This window comes from Podarcis raffonei, chromosome 11 (assembly GCF_027172205.1).
Source record: "Podarcis raffonei isolate rPodRaf1 chromosome 11, rPodRaf1.pri, whole genome shotgun sequence".
NCBI lineage: Eukaryota > Metazoa > Chordata > Lepidosauria > Squamata > Lacertidae > Podarcis > Podarcis raffonei.
Genome location: NC_070612.1, coordinates 19,635,726 through 19,657,654, shown reverse-complemented (window position 1 = coordinate 19,657,654; position 21,929 = coordinate 19,635,726). Strand labels below are relative to the sequence as shown.

Sequence of the window (21,929 nt, the reverse complement as noted above, 5' to 3'; positions counted from 1 at the left end):
ACTGCAGATGTGACATGACACTGCTCTATGTCCCCGTCTCCCCCAGCCCATGATTGTTTATCTCCATACGATCATTTATTGGGGATGCTTGAAGGAGGGTTCTCTTGACTTTTAGAACAGTTAAGAGTCAATGAATACCATGTACAGCAGAAAGGATAGAGCCTACAGCAATGTGTTACCCAGGGGTACCTGAGATGGGTGGGTTTCAGGCAATCCCTCCCCATGGGTTGAAATAATACACCAGGAGGGTTGTTAGCCCTGCGCACTGCAGTGGCCAGTATATGAAGGTTTAAATATATGCTGGTGCATGCATGTTGACCTGTTCCATGCAAGAGGGGAAGCTGATTGAGGCAGGATTCCCCCCCTCCTTGCACGCAGTAGCTCTATACCCTTACATCAACACCTCTGTCTTCACACACACTGGCCAAATGTATGGATTATGATGGTGGTGGTGCGTGGCTGTTGTGCATGTTGGCAGGAGAGGCAGGAAGAGTCTGCAGAGTCCCATGAACCCCTCACGTGTTTGCTCATTGTGCGCGCTAGCGTGTGTGCTTCACCACTGTGACTCACACATGGACACAAGGGAGATGATGTACTCCTCAGAGGGTGGCCAGTAAGTACACTGTTGCAGTAAAAATGAAGCTTTGAGAAATGCAAGAACAAAGTGTGCTTTCAGTGTCAACCCTCGTCCTTCTGTGCAACATTAGGAAATGTTGGCATTGCGTAGGCTGTGTCCTCCTGAACTCTACTTTGTTTTTTAAGCAAAATCCTTAAGTTACTTGTAGACGTGTAAGCAAAGGAGCACCCAACACAGTAAGAGTGCATTGAAAGCTTCAGCTGCCTTGGGATCGCAGTGGTAAAAGGAAGCTTAACTCTTTCTCTCCCTGCCAGAGTCCCAACAAAAACAAAAATCCTCCCCAAAGCTGCTATTTGCATAACAAGGGCAGCTCTCATAGGCACCAATGGAGGCTTCCCATTAAATACAAGTAGCAGTTTAGGAGGGGCAATTTTTCTTGAGACTGTGGTAGAGAGTGACAAAGTAAAATCCTTGCTGAGGTTTTCCCAAGACGATTTAAATTGTTTTAAAAGTGCACACTCATTGTATCAACACAATTGGCTTGCAACTACTTTGGCCCTGAAATATCTCCAATGAAGTTTCACTGGCTGAGGCTGCAGTTTCCATGGGGATGAGAGTGGAGGACTGGAATGGGACAGGGTGCATCTCTTCTCCACAACTTTTCAAAGTAGGCGGAAGAGCTTGTGTCACTTGAATTTTCTCAGATCTTGGTTGTCAGTCATGCCCTCTCTAAGCCCCACTTACATACTTGAGGATTACAGGAGAGGAAGGACACCTGTGGCATTGTGATGGTCAAAGGATAAAATATTAAATGTGTTTTCACCCTCTGTAAAGTTTGTGCAATAAAATATGCAATGATGTCATAATGGATTGAAGAAAATAAATTTATTGAAATAAGGAACACTGACAGAAGGCAAGTTAAATATAAACAGAAGGACACAAATCTTTATACTGGGGTATAATGGCTTGTGTAACCAGCAGAGTACCAAAATGACATTCTGAGATTGATTGAGGTATTTAACTAGTTTTTGGTGATAGAAACACTCTTGTCAATAAGACTTGCTTGCCCCCAAGAGAGACTCACATAAATTCAATGGCATTAGGGCCTAGAACTAAAGAAGGCAGCTGTTAGAAAAATTTAACAGCAAATTAGCAGAGTATCTAATAAACATCAGCTTAAAAGTACGAGCCAAATGCAGAATTTCCCAGTTTCAAACATTTGGAAGGCAACACATCCTTGCTCTTATTTGTGGCTTAAAATATTTATATTTGTTAAAATAGCAAGTACATAAAAAACAACGTTGACTTCTGAAGCAAATCATGATTTGTTTCTGAGCTACATTTTTTTTCTTTAGAAATGCTTATGGCAGAGTCTTCCCCTCTAATTTGCTTTGCTTCTCAAAGCTTGCTTACATGATCCAAGATGCTTGGATTTTAAAATTCACAACTGTGGTCTATAATAAAACTCAGTATTTTGTTTTCATTTACACGTGGTTTCAGGCCATGTACTGCAGCTTGCTGTGATCTGCTTTCACAGAGCTCTACTCACCTGAGACAAAGGCTGTTACTGTTGGCACAGTCTTTTGGATAATATAATGTATAATCACAGCCTGGAAGGCAACCAGACGATGCAAGAAAGGGATACTTCTGGTTTACCCCATCTGTTACCTCCAGCTAATCTCCCCTCCTCTTCCCCATCCCAACTGCTAAAGGAGACTAGTAAGATACGGTAACTACCAATAACATAAGGTCCAGCAGCATCTCCTCTTTCCTGCTCAGGATGACTTCATGGCTTTCCCTGACAACTTGGGACAGAGCTTTTGAAACCCTAAATCATCAAGGAGCCACATGTAACCACGCTGCTACTGCTTCAGTGTGATCCTAAGCAAGTTTATTCAGAAGCAAGTCCCACGGAGTTCTGTGGGGCCAGTGCTGCAATTGTGAAATACATTTTAACACATCAAACACACTGGGACATGATTCACCCATGCCCATGAGAGTTCTACTTATTTCCTCCACTCGGCTGCGCATTAGTGTGGAGATGGCAATGCAACAGCCAGCAACCGTTTTATTGGTTGAATGTGCGACCTGTGATCAAGGAACAGCAGTAGCAGGCTCTTAAGTTCTGCCTAGTTCACAGCAATGTTTCGGTATGGTACGGATTTGTACCCACAGCTCAGTGGCAGAAGGCTCCAGGTTTGATCTCTCTCATCTCCACTTTTTAAAAGAAACAATTAGGTAGTATGTTATACTAAAGTTCTTTGCCTAAACTCCTGGAGAGCTGCTGCTACTCAAGAGTAGGCAATATTGAACTAGATGCATCTAGGATGTGGGCTCAGTTAAGGCATATTTGTATGATTCCCCCGGCTTGAAGTGGGCCCTGCGTCCTGCGCCCCACAGTTCAGAACACTGGACTCCAGAAATTCTGAGCTGGAGACGCTTTGGGTCTAAAAACAGCTGCATATAAGGGCAGCATGGAGAAAGGAAGCGGGGATGGGGATGGGGGGCGTGTTTGCAGGGTCTTTGAATTTAGCCCCCAATTATGTAAACAAAATTTGAGATTGAATTATGTTAAGGCGTACCTTGAGAGAGAAAAACACAGGTAAATTGTAAATGAGGCGTAAGCAACGCGACTTCTTTAAAGCCTCTGAACAACTGACGTGCAGAATATGCTAAAGACAAACACACACACAAACTACACTGTTAACAATACTGTACTGAGTTCTGTAGCTTCATTTGATTTGGAGTCTGAGCTTTACAAACAGCCTGGAGCCCCCTGATCAGCTTCCACTGAGAATATTAGCGCTGAGAGGTCCTCAACAGTTTTTTGAGGAAAGGACTTCAGTATATATTGTGAAGCATAGTGTTGTCAAGTCACTGGCGCTTATTCGCCAGTGTGTATTTCTAAACGTCCCATAAAAGTGGATAGTGTTCTTGAAAGGCCCAGAAAAATCCAAACCCATTGTAGTTTTGACTGCTATACAAACTGTGTTATGTCTTGTTACCACAACAGACTCTTGTGACAGATCTTGTATGGTTTGTACATGTTCTGATTTGCTACATGTAAAATGCAGAAGCATGAATAGCACTTTTAAGAAACGAATAGGCCTCAACAAACTAGTGTAGCAACTAGTTCTCTATAGCTTTTGTGGAGGTATAAAAACTTTCTGTAAAAAATAATATTCTCCTTATATTCTTTTCTTCTTTTAAAGTTGCTACAATGATTGCAGCAGATACATTCCATAGACGGATCATTATAATTAAACTACAGTGTGCAGTGTAAATATAAAATATCCATGCCTGCTTGTCTAAAGTATTAAAATATGTATATTTATATAAATCAAAATAAATGTATTATTTAGCCCAACAATTCCCCCCTGTCCTTCCCAGTATTTCATTCTTCAATTCCCAGTATCAACATCTCTGCATATGGTAGAATTTTAACATAAACTTACTCAAACTGCAGAAAACACCTGACATTAGCTTTTCGAATAAAGATGATTTACGTAACGTTACACTGCCGTCCAATGCATTAAGAATGACCCCAAATCAACACCTACAAATAACAAAAGACACTCACTGCTACTGAACCAACCCCACCGATGTTTCATAAGACAATATTTACAAGACATGACAGCAATACTGTGATTGACTCAACATCTCAGGTAAACGGAGAAGGGAATGCACTAGCCGACACCCCTCTGAAAATACTGAACGCGTTTGTTTTGGTTGAAGCATACACACTCCCCAAGCCAACTCCATGCCATCGAAATATATACACTCCCCAATTCAAAGGCTCTAGGTGAGCATGGATGGCCTCCAATGTGAACACGTAGCTCCACACCAAAGTGGGCATTGAAACCCCTGCTCACAGGGAGCTCTGCATGTGTTTCAGAGCCTCACAGAGGCATGGACTGAGGAGTGGGGAAGGGGGGGGGATGGCACCACTTCCTACTCAGTCCAAGGAAAACTAGGGCAGCATTTTGTTTAGTTGGTCTGTGCTCACGTAACCACAGGACGCGATGAATTCCTTGTCTGGCACTGGGAGAGCGGTGGCGTTGAGCACAAGGCCTTGCGGAGATTGCACTACATGGATGGAGGTATAGTCTGCCACAAGCACCTCGGCACTTCCTGGCTCTTCCTGAACTGCTGCCCTCGCAGGATTCACAGCTGTAGGGGTAAGGCTCTCGGCGGTGAAGTAAGCATTTTCAGGAAAGCTCTGGTCTTGAACTTCTGGCTCAGCCTCTTTGTGAAGCGTGGTGGGGACACATTTTTTCACATCCAGCTCACAGAAATAGGCACTGTCCATGTCGAAGCTGGGTTGGCACTGGGCAACTGGTTCTTTCGGAGTCTCGCTCGGATCTCTCCCCATCTTAACCTTTTGCCCAGGGGAAAGCACAACCCTCCCTCCCGGAGTAATGTCGCTGACCAGTGTGTAAAAGTCAATGTTGGCCATTGAATTCTGGTTGCTCAGCTGGGTCTTGACAGGCAGGTTGGTCGTCTTGATAGTGTCAGCGACAGAGACATGGGCTTTGGGGTGCTCGTCTTCACCTGGGCGATCAGGCACCCCCTCAAGACCTGACGCTGGCTTCTCGTTGTCTTTCTGGTCAAGGCCCAAGAGATCCTCCTCTTTGTGGTTTGCCTTCTTGGACTGGTCGATGTCTGAGGTTCCGTCGCAGGTGTCGCTGGCGCTGAAGTCAGTCTCTGGGATATCCGGCTCACAGCAGCTGGCTCTCCCAGAATCGTCATCCCTTACGCCAAGGCAGCCTTGAGACTTCAAGTGGTCGTCGCTGAGGAGCCTGTCAGTATCCAATCCTTCGTTCCTCTCTTCTGCCTCGTCTATATCCAGCTCAATGAATTCCACCCAAGAGTCGTCTCCGTACAGTGGTGGCATGCAGCTACCATGACTGGCTAAGATGGAGTTGACTTCATCAAGTTTTCCTTTCTATAGAGCCAATTTAAAAAAATAAGGAGCAAATGTTATCTGAATGATTAAATATGCCTGTATTATATGTGTTCAACAGAAAGGCCAGCTGAAGTCCCGAACTCATAGCTGTCAACTTTTCCCTTTTCTTGCGAGGAATCCTATTCGGAATAAGGGAATTTCCCTTAAAAAAAGGGAAACGTTGACAACTATGTCCGAACTGTGTGTTAGAGCACACTAGATGGCTGGGAGAGAACTGCTAGTGTGCTGTGAAAAAGAGATCAGGTTCATACTTGAAGGCTCCTGTGTGTCATTGCCCTAGACCAGGGATGGACAAACTTGACCCTACAGCTGCTTTGGGACTACAACTCCCATCATCCCTAGCTAACAGGACCAGTGGTCAGGGATGATGGGAATTGTAGTCCCAAAACAGCTAGAGGGCCAAGTTTGGCCATCACTGGTCTAAACAACTCATTCCCAAACTTTTCCTCACATCAAATTGCTTAGGGTCTTGGTGGACCATTGTTTTGCCTGTTGTAGCAACTGTAATGTGCTGTGCCATATGCTGTATGATTTGTAATTGTGACTTTATTGCTTCTTTTATTTCTTATATGCTAAATTTTATTGTATTGCTATTTGATTTCCATAGTATTTATAGGATTCACCCCACAGCACTGGTGCTTGTGGCAAGAGTGGAAGACATGATCTCACAATCCTCAAGAAAGCCCTCACACAACCAAATTTCTTAGGTAGCACACCATTTTAGACTGTTTAGTATTGCTACAGTCAGTTACTCTGATCATTCTGAACACTCTTCCATAGCTTCCCCACAACAAATTACCTTGAAGAGGTCTGGATCGATTCCTTTAATTTTGGGAACGGGAACAGGAGGAAGAATCAGTATCTTTAACCTTGAAAAGAAATAGCAACTTTTAACACAAAGAAACCTTTTGTGGCTACAGAAGAAACACAAAAAAGTATATCATGAATAATAAAAACAAAAATGTGTGTTTTGGTAACATGTTGTTGAATACTTGGGTAGCATTTGCACAAACCTGACAATATTCCAAACTGGGGTTTGAAGGACATTTTTACCGTACTTCTTCTGTAAGAGCTTTTCTGCAGGTTATATAGAATTCTGAATTTGCAGAATTCTGGACTGCGCCACTTCGGTCTGTCGATAGGGGGCTATATTTTTGGCCTTCCCTTGAGTAAAAAGATCCCTGCATTTGGTGGGAGTGTCTAATAGGGAAGGATTTTGGAATATGGTTGCTGATTACTGCCAGGAATTTTTCCACATTAGACCAGAATTAAGTCCCCAGAGCCATGCTTCTTTATTTTATTTCTTACATTTATATTCCACCTTTCCTCTGCCTTGAAATGTGTTTTTTTAAACAACACCACCAACAACAACAACCAAGCAGTGTATACATTTTACTAAATAAGCAAGCAAACAAAATGGTACTATGGTTTCCTGTGTGGAAGCCCCTCAAATTTCTGATCAAATTCCAATCAAGTACAGATGTGTGTGCACATCTGTCACACAGACTAGTAAGCAAGTTGTCCCATAAGCATGGTATGCTAAGAATTCATTTATTTATTCCTTTAGAGATCTTGTTGCATTTTTGTATGTGCGTGCATGCACATGTTTTGTTGTCTGCATTCTAAACTGTATTTCAAAATAAAGCACCCTTCATGTGTAAAACTAAAATAGCAAGGAGAAAGGCTCAGTGTAGTCCTCTCAGTGATATACTGTTTACTAAAGGCAAGGAGCCTTAAGTGGGAAAGCATTCAAAATTATTATGGAACCCCCCACTCCCAGTTTGAAATGATACAGCCCTTTCATTTTGCATAACTTGAGAATGAATGGCTGCAAGATTCTTATCTTGAAACTGGGAGACTGAAATAATAAATGTTATAACTAGCAACGTTTTAGAAAAACAATGCGCATTTGGGTATGTGGCCAGGATGGGATTACTCAATATTGTGCAGAGTGCCTTTCTTACGAAAGTCAAAAGACATGTTGGAGAGAAATGGAAGGGAGGTCATCCAGTTCTATAAATAAAGGGTTGGTTGCTGTTGAGGATATAATTCTTCTCACTAGTGACATTGGCCTTCAGTGAAAGCCAGCAAAAAAAGGGGAATGCACAAATCATTGGGAATTAAGTCAGCATGAATTCTGGTCTTTAGCAAAGGGTGATTTGCAGCATATGAGAATTTCAAAAGTCATCTTTAGTACTTTCTGAATCAAGTAAGGTAAAGGTAAAGGTACCCCTGCCCGTACGGGCCAGTCTTGCCAGACTCTAGGGTTGTGTGCTCATCTCACTCTATAGGCCGGGAGCCAGCGCTGTCCGCAGACACTTCCGGGTCACGTGGCCAGCGTGACAAAGCTGCATCTGGCGAGCCAGCGCAGCACACGGAACGCCGTTTACCTTCCCGCTATAAAGTGGTACCTATTTATTTACTTGCACTTAAGGGTGCTTTCGAACTGCTAGGTTGGCAGGCGCTGGGACCGAACGACGGGAGCGCACCCCGCTGCGGGGATTCGAACCGCCGACCTTTCGATCGGCAAGTCCTAGGCGCTGAGGCTTTAACCCACACGCCACCCGTGTTTCTGAATCAAGTAACTGATGTCAAATACAAGGATGGGTAAATTTCTTTCTCTTGTTTTTGTTCTGTTTTGAACATCTGTTTACTATATATAACCAATGGGGATAAAATCCTCACTGGGAGGTTAAATCTGGAGGCCCTTGGAAGTTCCTGTTATTTCTATGATTCATCCACTCAGTCACCTGGCAACATGTATGGGTAACACAGCTATCACAGATGTAACACCACAGACAGATTTATTGCCCGATAACCCTCAGATATAAATACTCTGTCATCAAGTAATAGTTCCTTTGTACAGATGAGAAACTGAGGATGAGTTGCCAGGATGACACACTAAGTTCATGGCTAAGCAAGGATTTAAAGTCTGGTCAATGTAGTCTCTTCCAAATGTTGTTGGAACCCAATTCCCATAGATCCTAGCTGGCATGGCCAATGGTCAGGGATTATGGGAGTTGTAGTCCAGCAAGATCTGGAGGGCGCCATCTTGGTTGCCTCTGCTCTAGGGCAAGAACCATGCCAATAGCTGGGCTCCCAACCCTGCAATAAACTTGACTAAAGACCAATTCACACTATCAACTAGGCACAGTAAGTAGGCAGGTTGGGTGGAGAATGTGGGTTGCATTAATAATAGGCAGAAGCTACAAGGCAATTGCCTCTACACACTACTAGCCCTGAGTGCAATCCACCTCACAAATACTTCTGGTCCTTCTGCTTTTGGCGGCTTTCCAGTAGCATGGGAAATGTGTGTTGAGTTACAAACTGTAGGGTGAAGTACAGTGGTGCCCCGCAAGACGAATGCCTCACAAGACGGAAAACCCGCTAGACGAAAGGGTTTTCCGTTCTGGAGGTGCTTCGCAAAACGAATTTCCTATGGGCTTGCTTCGCAAGATGAAAATGTCTTGCGAGTTCCTGCGGGGTTTTTTTCCTCCCCCCCCTTTTTCCCAAGCCGCTAAGCCGCTTATCAGCTGATCCGCTAAGCCGCTTAACAGCTGATCCGCTAAGCTGCTAATCAGCTGATCCGCTAAGCCCGCTAAGCCCGCTAATAGCGCTAATCCGCTAAGCCGCTAATGGGCTTGCTTCGCAAGACGAAAAAACCGCAATACGAAGAGACTCGCGGAACGGATTCTTTTCGTCTTGCGAGGCACCACTGTAATTGCACATCATCTTTGCCACTCAACCCATGAGCTGTTCAATTTCCTCCCCTAGAATTGGCTCTACGTGCTAGCAGATCTTGCAAACAGCCTCGTATTCTGCTGTTTAGGAAGCTTGTATTAACAGTGCAGACAGAACACTGCAAGCATTGATCAATTAGATGAGTGGACCAAAGCTTTAATTGATAATTCTTTCCCAACTCTTTTAAGTGATGGGATCACATCTAAATTTGGACAGCTCATGGGCTGAGTGGTGAAGGTGAGGTGGTAGGATTGAGGTGGTAGGTGGTAGGATTGTCAAAGGCTCACATTTATAATTTAAGGCTGTTTTGGTACTGGTGTGTTATTGTAATAAGGAATAAGAAAGAAAGAAAGCATCAAAGAGATGGCCTTCTTTCTGACACCTCAGTGGTATCTTTTGATCACGGACAAGTGTGAAAGAGGTTATCTTCCTTCAGTATTTCACAGATATTTAGATATGGATGCATGCAAATGGATATGAATGCAAATCAATAAAATAATCGGAGGAAAGACATTTAATTATTAAATTACAATTCCAAAATCAGTTGACTAGCCTTGTAAAAAAAGGAAACCTGTGCAATGGGCACATTCACTTCTTCATATAATGCCTGCGCAGTGAAAGCCCAAAGCACATATCAATGTTAAATGCATTTAGCGTGCAGTTTTTAGAAATTGCAAATACCATCTAGTGTTTGTGTGTGTGTGTGTGTGTGTGTGTGTCTTATGTCTGTCTGTATGTTAATCATGTAGATCAGAGCTTAATGTACCATACTGTGTCTTATGATTTTGGTTTTCCCCACTCCATCTCAACTGGTTATTAACTGAAATAAATAAATGGGGGAGGAGGAAGGAAGAAGGAGGAATTTAACTCTTTCTCCCCTGCAGTGATCCTCAGGAAAATCCCTCCATGGAAGTTAATATCTGCATTGGAAAAGTATCCCCTCATAGTGCCATATCACGCTTCCATGCCTGCTGCAATCCGAATAACTATCAGCCTCCCGGCTGATGATATATGCAGTTTAAAAGCCCCACCCCTTACATATGAAATTCAAAGATGCCTTTAACATCATGTGTAGTTTGGGCTATGCTTTGTACTGGGATTGTTGCATCCAGAGAATTAGGCTGCAAGCCTTTTTATCCCCACTAATGCTGATTTCATTGCTGAGGTCACTTTGGAGTAAAGCCAAATCTGGAAGTAATTGCTCCCTTTTTAAAAAAAAAACCATACTAACATGAAAAGGTTCTCTCCTTCAGCATGGCTTGAGTCATGCTTCCTCTTGCTTCTCCTGGAACCACTGCTTTTTAAACTGTTGCCTTGAGGAGTTTTGTGTACCCGTGTCACGGAACGTTATAGAAACTGGGAATGGATTTTCTCACTGGTCTGTCTGTATTAACAGTTTAATACAACAGTGAGCCATTGGCCAAAGCTGATGTGAGCAGGCTGTTTGCATGACGTCAGTCATGAATTCACATGAGATGCACGAGCTGTGAACTGACATGAGGTTGTGGCTCCAACGTTATAGGATGCAACATGAACAGAATGTTCACATGAGCTTTCTGTTAGTGCAAAATGGACAACTAGCAGTCGAATCCAGTGGCAGGGATCCTTAGGCCTGAGGGGCTGAACGTGGTCCAGAGTAGGTTCACTGGAATGAATGGACCTATGTTACTCATGTCTGTTCATTTTAATGGGCCTTCTACGTTGAAGAGGACCAACAATGGATCCATTTTTACTGAAGCATGGGAGAAGGTTTAGGACAACTGGTTGTTCAAAGCGTGACACATTGTCAGGTGCAATCTAGCAAATAACTTACTTCTTCTGTTTAGAAAAGAGCAGCACAGTTAACATCACCATTACGCCAAGCGTACCAAAGGCAAACACCATAGGCCAAGGAAATGAGAATTCTGAAACAAGAAAGAAGCAAGAACTGTGAGTTCTTTCAGTTATTTGGGGACTCTTTAGTATTCTTTGATGATCTCATGCTGATACACACACACACACACACACACACACACAGAAACCCACATATACGGTATTTTCCATGTATAAGACGCCCCCTATTTTTGGGGACTCAAATTTAAGAAAATGGGGGGGATGGCACAGAGTTGTTGAGCTTTTTTTAAGAGGGATTGCCAAAAATCAGTCACCCGCATGCGTCACTAAATGTGCTTCTGTTCTCTCTCCGGCAGAAGCTGCCAATCGCCCACCCAATTGCCGCAGCGTCAGCCAATCAACACCAGCCATTGACGCAGCAACCAATAACACACCCAATAGCTGCTGACAGCAGTGGCAGCAACCAATCAAACGTCCACCCTATGCACTATCCATGTATAACACGACCCCCACTTTTTAGCGTAATTTTTAAAGAAAAAACCCCAGCCTTATACACAGAAAAGTACGGTATTTGTTTTGGGGTGTGTGGCAGACTTTGGAGCCTGAGGGGTGCTGCAGAAGCCCACCCTGGCGCGCATGTCTGCAGTGAGGCCAGGGCCTAGAAGTCGGGCATGAAGTGGAGATATTTCAAATAAGATCTCTTTTCCACCCCACTTACCTTCGTCATTGCATGGCACCTGGCCTGCGGAGTCAAAAGATACGTAGAGGGTGTCACTGAAGTCCCCATACATTTCAGAAACCCCTTGCGCCCGGACTCGTATCTCGTAATCGCGGCACGTCTTCAAAGAATATACAGGAAACATCGTGGCGGCCTTTGGCTCCAGCTGGAGAAATAAATGGAGCGGTTTTCTGAGCAGTCTTACGAGCAAGGCTGCTCTTTGCTCATCAGCAAAACACTTATGGGGGGAGGGGGTCTTAGAATTACAGATTCACAGAACTGTAGAGTTGGAAGGGACCCCTAGGGTCATTTAGTCCAATCCCCTGCAATGCAGGAATCTCAGCTAAAGCATCCATGACAGATGGCTATACAAGCTCTGCTTGAAGCAGAGTCCACAACCTCCTGAAGGAGTTCGGCAGCCAGGTGTAAGCAGCACTGAATTCAGGGGAGCTCATTCCAGTAATGGCTATTATTATTATTATGGACTGGGTTTGAAAAGGCATTGAATGGTACACAACTTGAATCTGATTTAAAGAATTAATAAGGGCCATAATCTTCAGTTAATATGCTGCAATTAAAAAAGGAGACAATGGACTGAAATAAATTTACATCTCAAAACAAATCGTTAATAATTTTAAAGTCAAATGTTTTCTTGAATAATGCATTAGAAACGCATTAAAGTCCAACTGAGATTGAAGCGGCTGCAATTAAAACCACCCACGACGGTTTAAAATAAGAGGCAACGCAGGGAGTAGATGAGCAATTATTGCAGCACAAAGGAGAAAATATTAACAACAACACGGAGAATCAATAATATAGGAAAGCTGTTGCGACAAAACAATTAGGGGAAACTTAGCTATTTCACTGAAAGTTCAATGTAGATAAGACGTGCCAACATTTGCAGCGCAATCTTAATCACATCTACTCAGAAGTAAGCCCTACTGAACTCAGAGAGGCTTATTCCAAGGTGTGTTAGGCCTGGATTGCAGTCTTAGGGTTTAAATAAGCTTTCCTTAACAAGTGTTGGGTTTATTTATTCCTTATGTGTGTGTTTTTATCCTGCTCTATTAGGCAGCACCATTGTCTGTGTCCTTTCCCATAACCCAGTAAATGAACGACATCAAAACCGCAGAAACTAGAAGCTGCCGAAAACTCCAGTTAGTGCTGTGCTGTCCTTGGATCAAGGGGTGACACTGTTCCACAGCTGGCTGCAGTGGTTAACCTTTTTCGGTCCAGGGGCCACACTGCACTCTAAGGGTCACATGCTGGTGGCCAAAGAAGTGTGTGTGTGGCTAAAAAAATAGCCAGACCATGCTTTTGCACATATGTGCAAAACCCACCCAGCCCAGGGCACACATGTGGAATTCTGGGTAACATATGAACTTGCGGCTCCAGAGCCAATCTCAGGACAGCAGAAGCATACATCATCTACTCCACTGTGCAGAGCCCCAATTTAGTCGGAGGGTTTCCGTTCCTTTTTTTTGCTGCTGCCACCCAATTCTCAAGCGGTCTTCAGAGGCCATAGGAAACCACTTCAGGGGCTGGATCAGGGGTTAGGTAAAGGTAAAGGGACCCCTGACCATTAGGTCCAGTCGTGACCGACTCTGGGATTGCGGCACTCATCTCGCTTTATTGGCCGAGGGAGCTGGCATACAGCTTCCGGGTCATGTGGCCAGCATGACTAAGCCGCTTCTGGCGAACCAGAGCAGCGCATGGAAACGCCGTTTACCTTCCCGCCCGAGCAGTACCTATTTATCTACTTGCACTTTGACCTGCTTTCAAACTGCTAGGTTGGCAGGAGCAGGGACCGAGCAACGGGAGCTCACCCCGTCGCGGGCATTCGAACCGCTGACCTTCTGATCGGCAAGTCCTAGGCTCTGTGGTTTAACCCACAGCGCCACCCGCGTCCCTTGGATCAGGGGTTAGCCAACCCCAAAACTTGACATTCTCTGGGGCTTGCTCCTAGTACACATACCTTCTTCCACTCTGTCTCATTGACTTCTTTGTACTGAAGCTGGTAGTGGAGGGTGATCCATCCATTCTGAACGTCTGCGGAAGGTGGAGGCTTCCAGGTGACCTGGATATCGGTATAGATGCCTATTGGGCTGGTGTTCAGAACAGTCCAGTTGAGTTCGATGGGAGGGTCTGGTATGACTGTGAATTAAAACGCATTTTTACCCCAACGAGCAAAGATCATTTTTTGAAATTTCCCAATATCCAATGACAGAAAGGAGTGCTTTTTAAAACAACAACAACAAAGCATTCCCAGTAGGTCCACAGAATGCATGTATTAGTGAGTTGGACCATTCCTGTGACTGCTAGCCCAATGCTGATGTGGCTGCTGGCCCTTCCCCCCCAATGGACACTTGTTCAGTGTTAGAAACTTAAGATATTTAAACTAGGCACCAAATGGCTCCTTAAACCAATGTTGCAGTCGCCAAAACAGAATGTCTAGTTGCCATTTGGGGGAAAGATGGCGCTAAAGTTTTATTTTTCAGATGATGGACTGACAGTGATTGATTCTCATGTTAAAAATCTGGCTAGTTCAGATGACAACCTAAGTTAAGAAATTTGAGAACCTAAAGAAGAAAAGCCACTTTATACAGGGACAGTCCACATATATATTGGCCTATTCCTACCTCTGTTTCTTAATGGTGACACGGACCATTCAATAATGTAGGAATATTTTTCACAACTGCGAGAGGGGCTGTGGGGTGGGGCAAGTGAAGGCAAGCTACAACAATTAACTATAACGTCGTTTACTGCTTCTGTACAAAAGAAGCATTTTCTTTCCAGTTGTGCAGATAACTGATAGAATTCTACAGGAAGTGGTACCAGGGTGTGAAAACAGTCAAGATCCAATGATCCCCAGGCATGCACCTCCTGGTGCCCTGGCATCTTCACTTGGTCACAAGTGGTCAATATCCAGGTGCGTAATGCACCTGGGATCTGGCTAATTTCAAACACTGGACCCTATGTAAGTACAGATGTCTGTACACAGGATCTCCTTCTTGCAAGTGGGATCTTCAAAAGAGACTGCCTACACAGGTACATATTTATGGATGTGGCCAATGGACTAAACCATGGGTAGGCAAACTAAGGCCCGGGGGCCAGATGCGAGCTAATCGATTTCTAAATCAGGCCAAATGGACAGTCCAGGAATCAGCATGTTTTTGCATGAGTAGAATGTGCCCTTTTGATTAAAATGCATCTCTGGGTTATTTGTGGGGCCTGCCTGGTGTTTTTACATGAATAGAAAGTGTGCTTTTATTTAAAATGCATCTTTAGGTTATTTGTGGGGCATAGGAATTCATTCATTCCCCCCCCCCCCAAATATATATACCGGTACTCCATCCCCCCACAAGGTCTGAGGGACAGTGGACCGGCCCCCTGCTGAAAAGGTTTGCTGACCCATGAACTAAACCCTAAGCCCTGTTTACAGGTGTTCAGTGAATGTGCGAAGGGATCATCTGAACATCCCAGACAAGCCAGAGGAGCTCCTGGTCAGTGAATAAGAGTTCAACTAGTCTTGAACCGGACTGTACACCCCTGAAAGAGTCAGCTTTAGGATTTGAGAGAATGCCTAGATCTGGATTCCCAGGTGTACTTTTGCTTAACTATGGCCACTGTGGCAAACCATGCTGGATCTGGCCCTGGTGACGTATGCTGTAGTTGTATCTCATCTGGAGTACTGTGACAAGCTGGTGCCCTCTAGATGTTTTGGAGTATGACTCCCATCCCCAGATCCCAAAGTTCCAATAAATAAAATAACATAGAAATTCAATAAAACAGCTGCCCTTACGCGATGCTCAAAATCAGCTTCCTGAAGCAACATGCCTACTTCTGCCTAATGGTAGGGCCAGGAGCTGCTTCAAACTAATATGCAAATTAACCTTTGGTTACAAGACTGCAATGGAAGCACGTAGCGGAAACATACCTAGGTCCTCCACACGGAAACATAATTCGTCATACATCTTGCTTCCATTAACCAGCCTGACACAATAAGGAACCCAAATGGAGGTGTAGGTTTTGTTGAAATAACAGCTGTTTTCACCGGCAGTTACATAATCAGGACATTCTTTCCATTCACCCAGCCTAGAAGGATAGGAAGAAAGAACTGTGAAAAAATAAGGATATTATGAGCATCCTCTCCTCCCACCCCTTTTAGGGAAAAGAGTGGCTACGTAGGGTTTGGAGCAGACTGACTGATTGATTGATAAAAGGTTATAAAGCAGAAGACCACCTGTATGTGACTTTTGCAAAAATAACAACCACAAAAAACCCAGCAACAACCCCAAGCCCTTGAAACCTTATTAACACATGTAGTGGATGTATTGATAATTCAGTGCTTCCACATTACAGCTATATGTATTAATTTGCTTACTGATGACAGGGTCCCTGTTTTTTTGTGAATGGTCACTGTTAATACTGTAATTATTGTCGTCTGTACTTTTCCATACTGACCTCATGAGATTCAGGGTCTTGGAGATCCATGAATGGCATAGGTTATGGTGTGAGGAACTGCCCCCCCCCCAGTTTCATAACCTTCATCCAGATACTCATTTCTGGTGCTATAACACGGAACACACATTTTAGACAGCAATTCCTCCGTACTTTTCTAGGTTCCTTTTTGCATACACCAATTTCACGGCTCCAGCAGCTGTTAAATGGGAAAAGTTGCCATTCTTCCAGTAACATGAAAAGGTTTCCAGTTCAGGTGACCGGCACTTAATGAACTGTGGTTTTCCTGGCAAAGCTGTATGTAAAAAGTGGAGAGGGGGAAAGAAAAGGAAAGAGTGAGTATGTTTTCAAACAGATCAAATACAGCAATCGAGGGATTAAAATAGCAACGCAGACTCCAAACTAAAATTAATGTCCCCGTGCCATGTCATTCCCCTCACATAATGGCACCACAAACAGGCATAGCCACAAATATTCCTGCTTTGTAGCATATTGACTGTGACATTTGCAGATGCTCAAAACCAGAGTTTGGCAACCTAAGGCCCATGAGCTGGTTCCGGCCCATGAGCTTCTTGGAACCAGCCCATGGTCGTTCTGTGGATCGGTGTGGGGATTCTGTGCTTTTTTTCGCGGCATCATTTTTATTCTTGCTGCGGGGACCGACTTCCGGGTCGGAAGAGCGCTGGAAATAGCATGTGTGCATGCACATGGGCGCTCCTCACCCTAGTTCCTGCACACTTCCGGGGTTGGAGGAGCGCCCGTGTGCACACACTATTTCCGGTGCTCTTCCGACCTGGAATAGCGCTGGAAATAGCTTGAGCGCACACACGGGCTTGCATGCTCCGGCCCACCGAGAGGTCTGCCAGGGAGTGGACCAGCTGAGCCTCAAAAAACGTTGCCGACCCTTGCTCAAAACATTCCACCTCTCATACCAGCTGCCCCCATGAGGTTTCCTCCATATGCTTTGACTGTAGTTCTAATCATGCCTGACCGTTAGCCATATTGGCTGAGGCTGTCGAGAGATGCAGTCCAACAATATCTGGAGGCAACCAGGTTGTGGGATGATGTTCTATACAACACCGCCCTGTGTTCCTGAGTTTCAATATTTCTAGGCTGGCTTTCAGGACAAAGCCCTCACCAGACAGCTCACATGGGAAGAACTGTAACGTACAATGCTATATTTAAATAAACCAGCACCCTAAAAAAAATCACAGCCTAGTATTTGCAGTGAAGAGTTTCTCAACCTTTTATTGCCTTTCCCCATTCAGGGCTTTCTTGTCAGACCCACCCTCCAGACTTATTTTTTATTTTAGGTTTATTCTGTACTTAACACAATGATAGTACATTAGTGGTAGATTCATTATGTGATGCTTCCACAAATGCCACCACTTTATTACTGTCTGAAGGGGCTACAGCACAACAAAAGTGGGGCAACCTCCTACCCCAAAACATTTGTGGCATGAAAAGTTACAGGATTTCAGCAGAAAGTTACAGGACATGCAACAACATATTCCCCTGGAAGCTTTTGCAGGCACAAAACAGTACTGAAAGTGGGATCATGTATGCCTACTCCAGTAGCAGCATGAGCACAAATCATCGCAAATGGCCAAGGAAAGGACATCTGGAGGGGTCCTGGGTGGTGACATGAGACAGGGCATTCTCACTGGTGTCACCTCACCTACGAAGCTCCCTCTCAAGTAATAGTCAGTCTGTCTCTACTGTAGAGGAAGTTTAGGACTCCTGCTGTCAACTTCTGTACTGCAGAGCTGCATTTGGCTTCCCAAGTTTCATGCTGTGCTGGCCTGGTTTCACAGAGTTGCAGTGTCACGGTTTTATAGTGTTATGTTAGGGTTGGCTATGCCATAATTGCCAAGGAGTGGAAAAGAACACAGCGATGATCCCAAGATAACCTTCAGAGAGAAGGTGACACACTTGCTTTCTGAATTATGTTGGCTAAATGCACAATTATTCGGTGCTACTGAACTGGCACCAGCTGCTTTGCAGCTTGTCCAGAGTGCAGGCCGCAGCTAAAACCCATGGCCATAATAAAACAAGAACAACAACAAAGAAGCAGACTCTGATGGTTTTTGCCGGGATTCTGTCCTTGGGATCACAATGGCTACATAAGCCGCTAATCCCCCGGGGACATTCTGAGCAGCCTTAATTTGTAAGTGGCAGCACACCAGAGAGGTCCTGGAAAAAGCTGTCCTTTTGCTTTGCTTTTCCCAGACTATTTTTATTTATTCATTTACATCTTTTTAACCCTTCCCAACTGGAGTGCTGTTGCACTCTGTATGTCCTGTGATATGGTGGTGCCATTAGATGGCACTTTGCAAATACAGTGGTACCCCTGGTTACGAACACTTTTGGTTACGCACGCTTCGGGTTATGAGCTCCGCTAACCCGGAATTAGCTGCTTCTGGTTGTGAACTTTGCCCCGGGATGTGAGCGGAAATCGTGTGCAGGAGGCGCACGCACAGCAGGAGGCCCCATTAGCGAAAGCGCGTCTCAGGATAAAAACGGTTTCAGCTTAAGAACGGACCTCCGGACCAAATAAGTTCATAACCAGAGGTACCACTGTAAAGCCTTATTCTGCTTTTGATTTCCAATGCAGGTTGCCTCTTAAGTCTTCACATAGTGCAGTCGACCAATTAACCCTTCTGTTACCTCTAGAGCAGGTATCGTCAACCTTCTCAGACCCAAACATGCATTTGGTGACGTATTTCTTAACTCTTCACTGTACATTTGCCTCATGGAAGTGCTCCTGTTGCAACCTTCCTTGGTTCAGGGGGACCCACCAGTTGAAGGCCAGTGCTCTAGGCCATAGGCAGTTAATCTGCGGACGGCCAGAATATTTGCTGGAACACAACTTCTGCCATCCCTGACCAATGCTCTTGTTGGTTGCAGGGAGCTGTAAACCAATCACATCTGGAGGGCAAATGGTCCTCTGCCATTTTGTGAAAGACAGAAGAGAAATGGCAGGAAAATGGTAAAAAGAAAAGAATATGGATAGAAAAACACAGCCGTTTCCTGTAGCCCTGTTTTCCAAAGCCTTTCTTTCTGCCTCAGTTTATGCAACTGTGAATCATGGACCTCAGTTTAAAAAACTACAGATGTAGTTGCTAATTATGTATTAATGGTATTGTGAATAGTATTAATAGTGTAGTTTGACCCAAAGAGGGGTAGAGAATTGGTTTGCATACTACCCTGGTCAACTCTTAATACGAGCGTTCAGCCTCCTGCTCACGAGGAAACTCTCTGGAGCCCAAAGAGGACGTTCTCTTTGGGCTCTGGGCAAGGCCCCACAAGCTGGAGGTGCAGAGGGACCCTCCCCATTTAAGCACATTTCACTTGCGTACGCAGGGCTCCACACAACCCCTGCATAAACGGGGAGTCTCCTTTTTGATATTCTATTGTTATTCTACTGGAGTTTAGCATGCACTAAGATGTGGGTGTGTGGATTTATCAAGGAAATTTTAATTTGCTGAGGGTAGTAAAAATACCAAGCAACCAAGCAACCAACCAACCAACCTTGGAGCGGTAGCAGGCAGGTTTGAAACTGAGGGGCCACTGCTCAGTGGTAGAGTATTTGCAATACGTGTCAAAAGTCCCAGGTTTAGTGTCCAGCATCTGCAGGTAAGGCTGGGAGGGAACCCTGCCTGAAGGAGAGCCACTGCCAGCCAGTGAACTACATGGAGGAATGGCCTGATTTTTTGTTATCAGACAGCTTCTTATGTCCTTATGCATGTTAATCGATGCTACAGTATTATACCCAGCTACACTAAAAAGGTAAAGGTACCCCTGCCCGTACGGGCCAGTCTTGACAGACTCTGGGGTTGTGCGCCCATCTCACTCAAGAGGCCGGGGGCCAGCGCTGTCCGGAGACTCTTCCGGGTCATGTGGCCAGCGTGACATAGCTGCTCTGGCGAGCCAGAGCCGCACACGGAAACGCCGTTTACCTTCCCGCTAGAAAGCGGTCCCTATTTATCTACTTGCACCCGGGGGTGCTTTCGAACTGCTAGGTTGGCAGGCGCTGGGACCGAGCAACGGGAGCGCACCCCGCCGCGGGGATTTGAACCGCCGACCTTTCGATCGGCAAGCCCTAGGCGCTGAGGCTTTTACCCACAGCGCCACCCGTGTCCCTACCCAGCTACACTAGGTGGCAGCAAATATTTGCAATGGTTGCCAGGTATGGTACGTTCGCCAAACCAAGTGGCTCTTTCGTGATGCAACTGGTTTTCATCACAGTCTTTTGTAACTTCAAACCAGGCAACTGAACATTCTAGGCCAGCCAGCCAATCAGTGTGAGTGGCCTTCCTGCCACAAGGGTAGCCTTGTGTAGATTAAATCACTTGCTGTGGTATGTTAGCTGGGCCATTCGCCCAAGGGTGGCTAATATATTTTGTCCTCATTTTGTCAAGGCGGATCAGGAAGCCATGGGCCAAACCCCACGGTTTTGAGCTTTGGCAAACATCTGGAATTTTTAACACGAACACACACACACACACACACACACACACACACACACACACATTTAGAGACTTGGGAAATGCTTCAATGATAATATGATGATACCAAACCTGCTTAGAGTTCCTCTCCAGATCTTGGATTGGTTGCACAACCTTTCCCAACAAAGCAGTTCCGAATTTATTCTGTTTTCTCCAGCGCACATGAAGCTAAATATTTAGGCTCACTAATTTCCAAAGTCATCACCAAAGCAGTTTCTGTGACAAAACTGGGCCTGAACCCCAACTGAAATGGATCTAGAAAATAAGTTACCTTCAAGAGTGCCTAGATCTAGTTCGTGACTACCCATTCAAGAACTTTGCCCGAGAAGGGGAGATTGGCCGGTAGTTACTTACAGTGGTACCTTGGGTTACATATGCTTCAGGTTACATACGCTTCAGGTTACAGACTCCACTAACCCAGAAATAGTACCTTGGGTTAAGAACTTTGCTTCAGGATGAGTACAGAAATCGTGCTCCGGCGGCGCGGCAGCAGCAGGAGGCACCATTAGCTAAAGTGGTGCTTCAGGTTAAGAACAGTTTCACGTTAAGAACAGACCTCCGGAACGAATTAAGTACGTAACCAGAGGTACCACTGTAGTTCCAACTTGTTCTATTTTGCCTTAGAAGATTTCAGTGTATCAACAAAACTAATGCAGCAACTACCAACAAAACTCCTGCCTCATGTTTTGGAGACCCAGATGACAACAGATCTCACAAGTGCACACACGAAAGAGAAACTTTGTCTCCCTCCCAGCCCCCCAAAAATTTAATCTAAGGTAAATATTTGCTAATGCAACTGGCTTTCTTACTGTGCTTATATAGACGTATCAAATGAAAACCAAGCAAACAGTCCAAAGTGACATTATGAATTGGTTTATTTGGTTGTAATAAAATCACAAAGTGATTTGCAGAAAGATAAAACTTTAAAAGCGCTTTACAAAGAGAAGGGAACCCTGAACTGCAAGCAATTTGAAACAGTGAGTAAAATGAACGTTCGAGCTGGTGGGCAAAAAGGCACAAGAAACCCAGCCGTTAAAAATACAAGCAGCTATGGAGGCTACAGAAAACCCTCTGCCTTATTCCCAATGATGGGTGTGGTTATGGTACACCAGATCTGATGTAAGT

General features: G+C 44.7%; 1 protein-coding gene across 2 annotated transcripts in view; it reads right to left on the bottom strand.

Moving 5' to 3' along the window:
* Positions 1-1,443: 1,443 nt before the first annotated feature.
* GHR (growth hormone receptor) overlaps positions 1,444-21,929 on the bottom strand; it is a 60,532-nt gene continuing 40,046 nt past the window's right edge. The window contains exons 2-8 of one of the 2 annotated variants that reach the window (XM_053407851.1): positions 16,450-16,591; positions 15,773-15,930; positions 13,811-13,989; positions 11,836-12,001; positions 11,098-11,188; positions 6,343-6,412; positions 1,444-5,522 (exon numbers count right to left, since the gene is read on the bottom strand). In XM_053407851.1, the coding sequence (XP_053263826.1) occupies positions 4,548-5,522; positions 6,343-6,412; positions 11,098-11,188; positions 11,836-12,001; positions 13,811-13,989; positions 15,773-15,930; positions 16,450-16,591 (1,781 nt within the window). In that variant the 3' untranslated portion in view covers positions 1,444-4,547. Of the gene's footprint in view, positions 5,523-6,342; positions 6,413-11,097; positions 11,189-11,835; positions 12,002-13,810; positions 13,990-15,772; positions 15,931-16,424; positions 16,592-21,929 lie in introns of those variants that run through there. The other variant, XM_053407852.1, reaches the window with a different exon arrangement.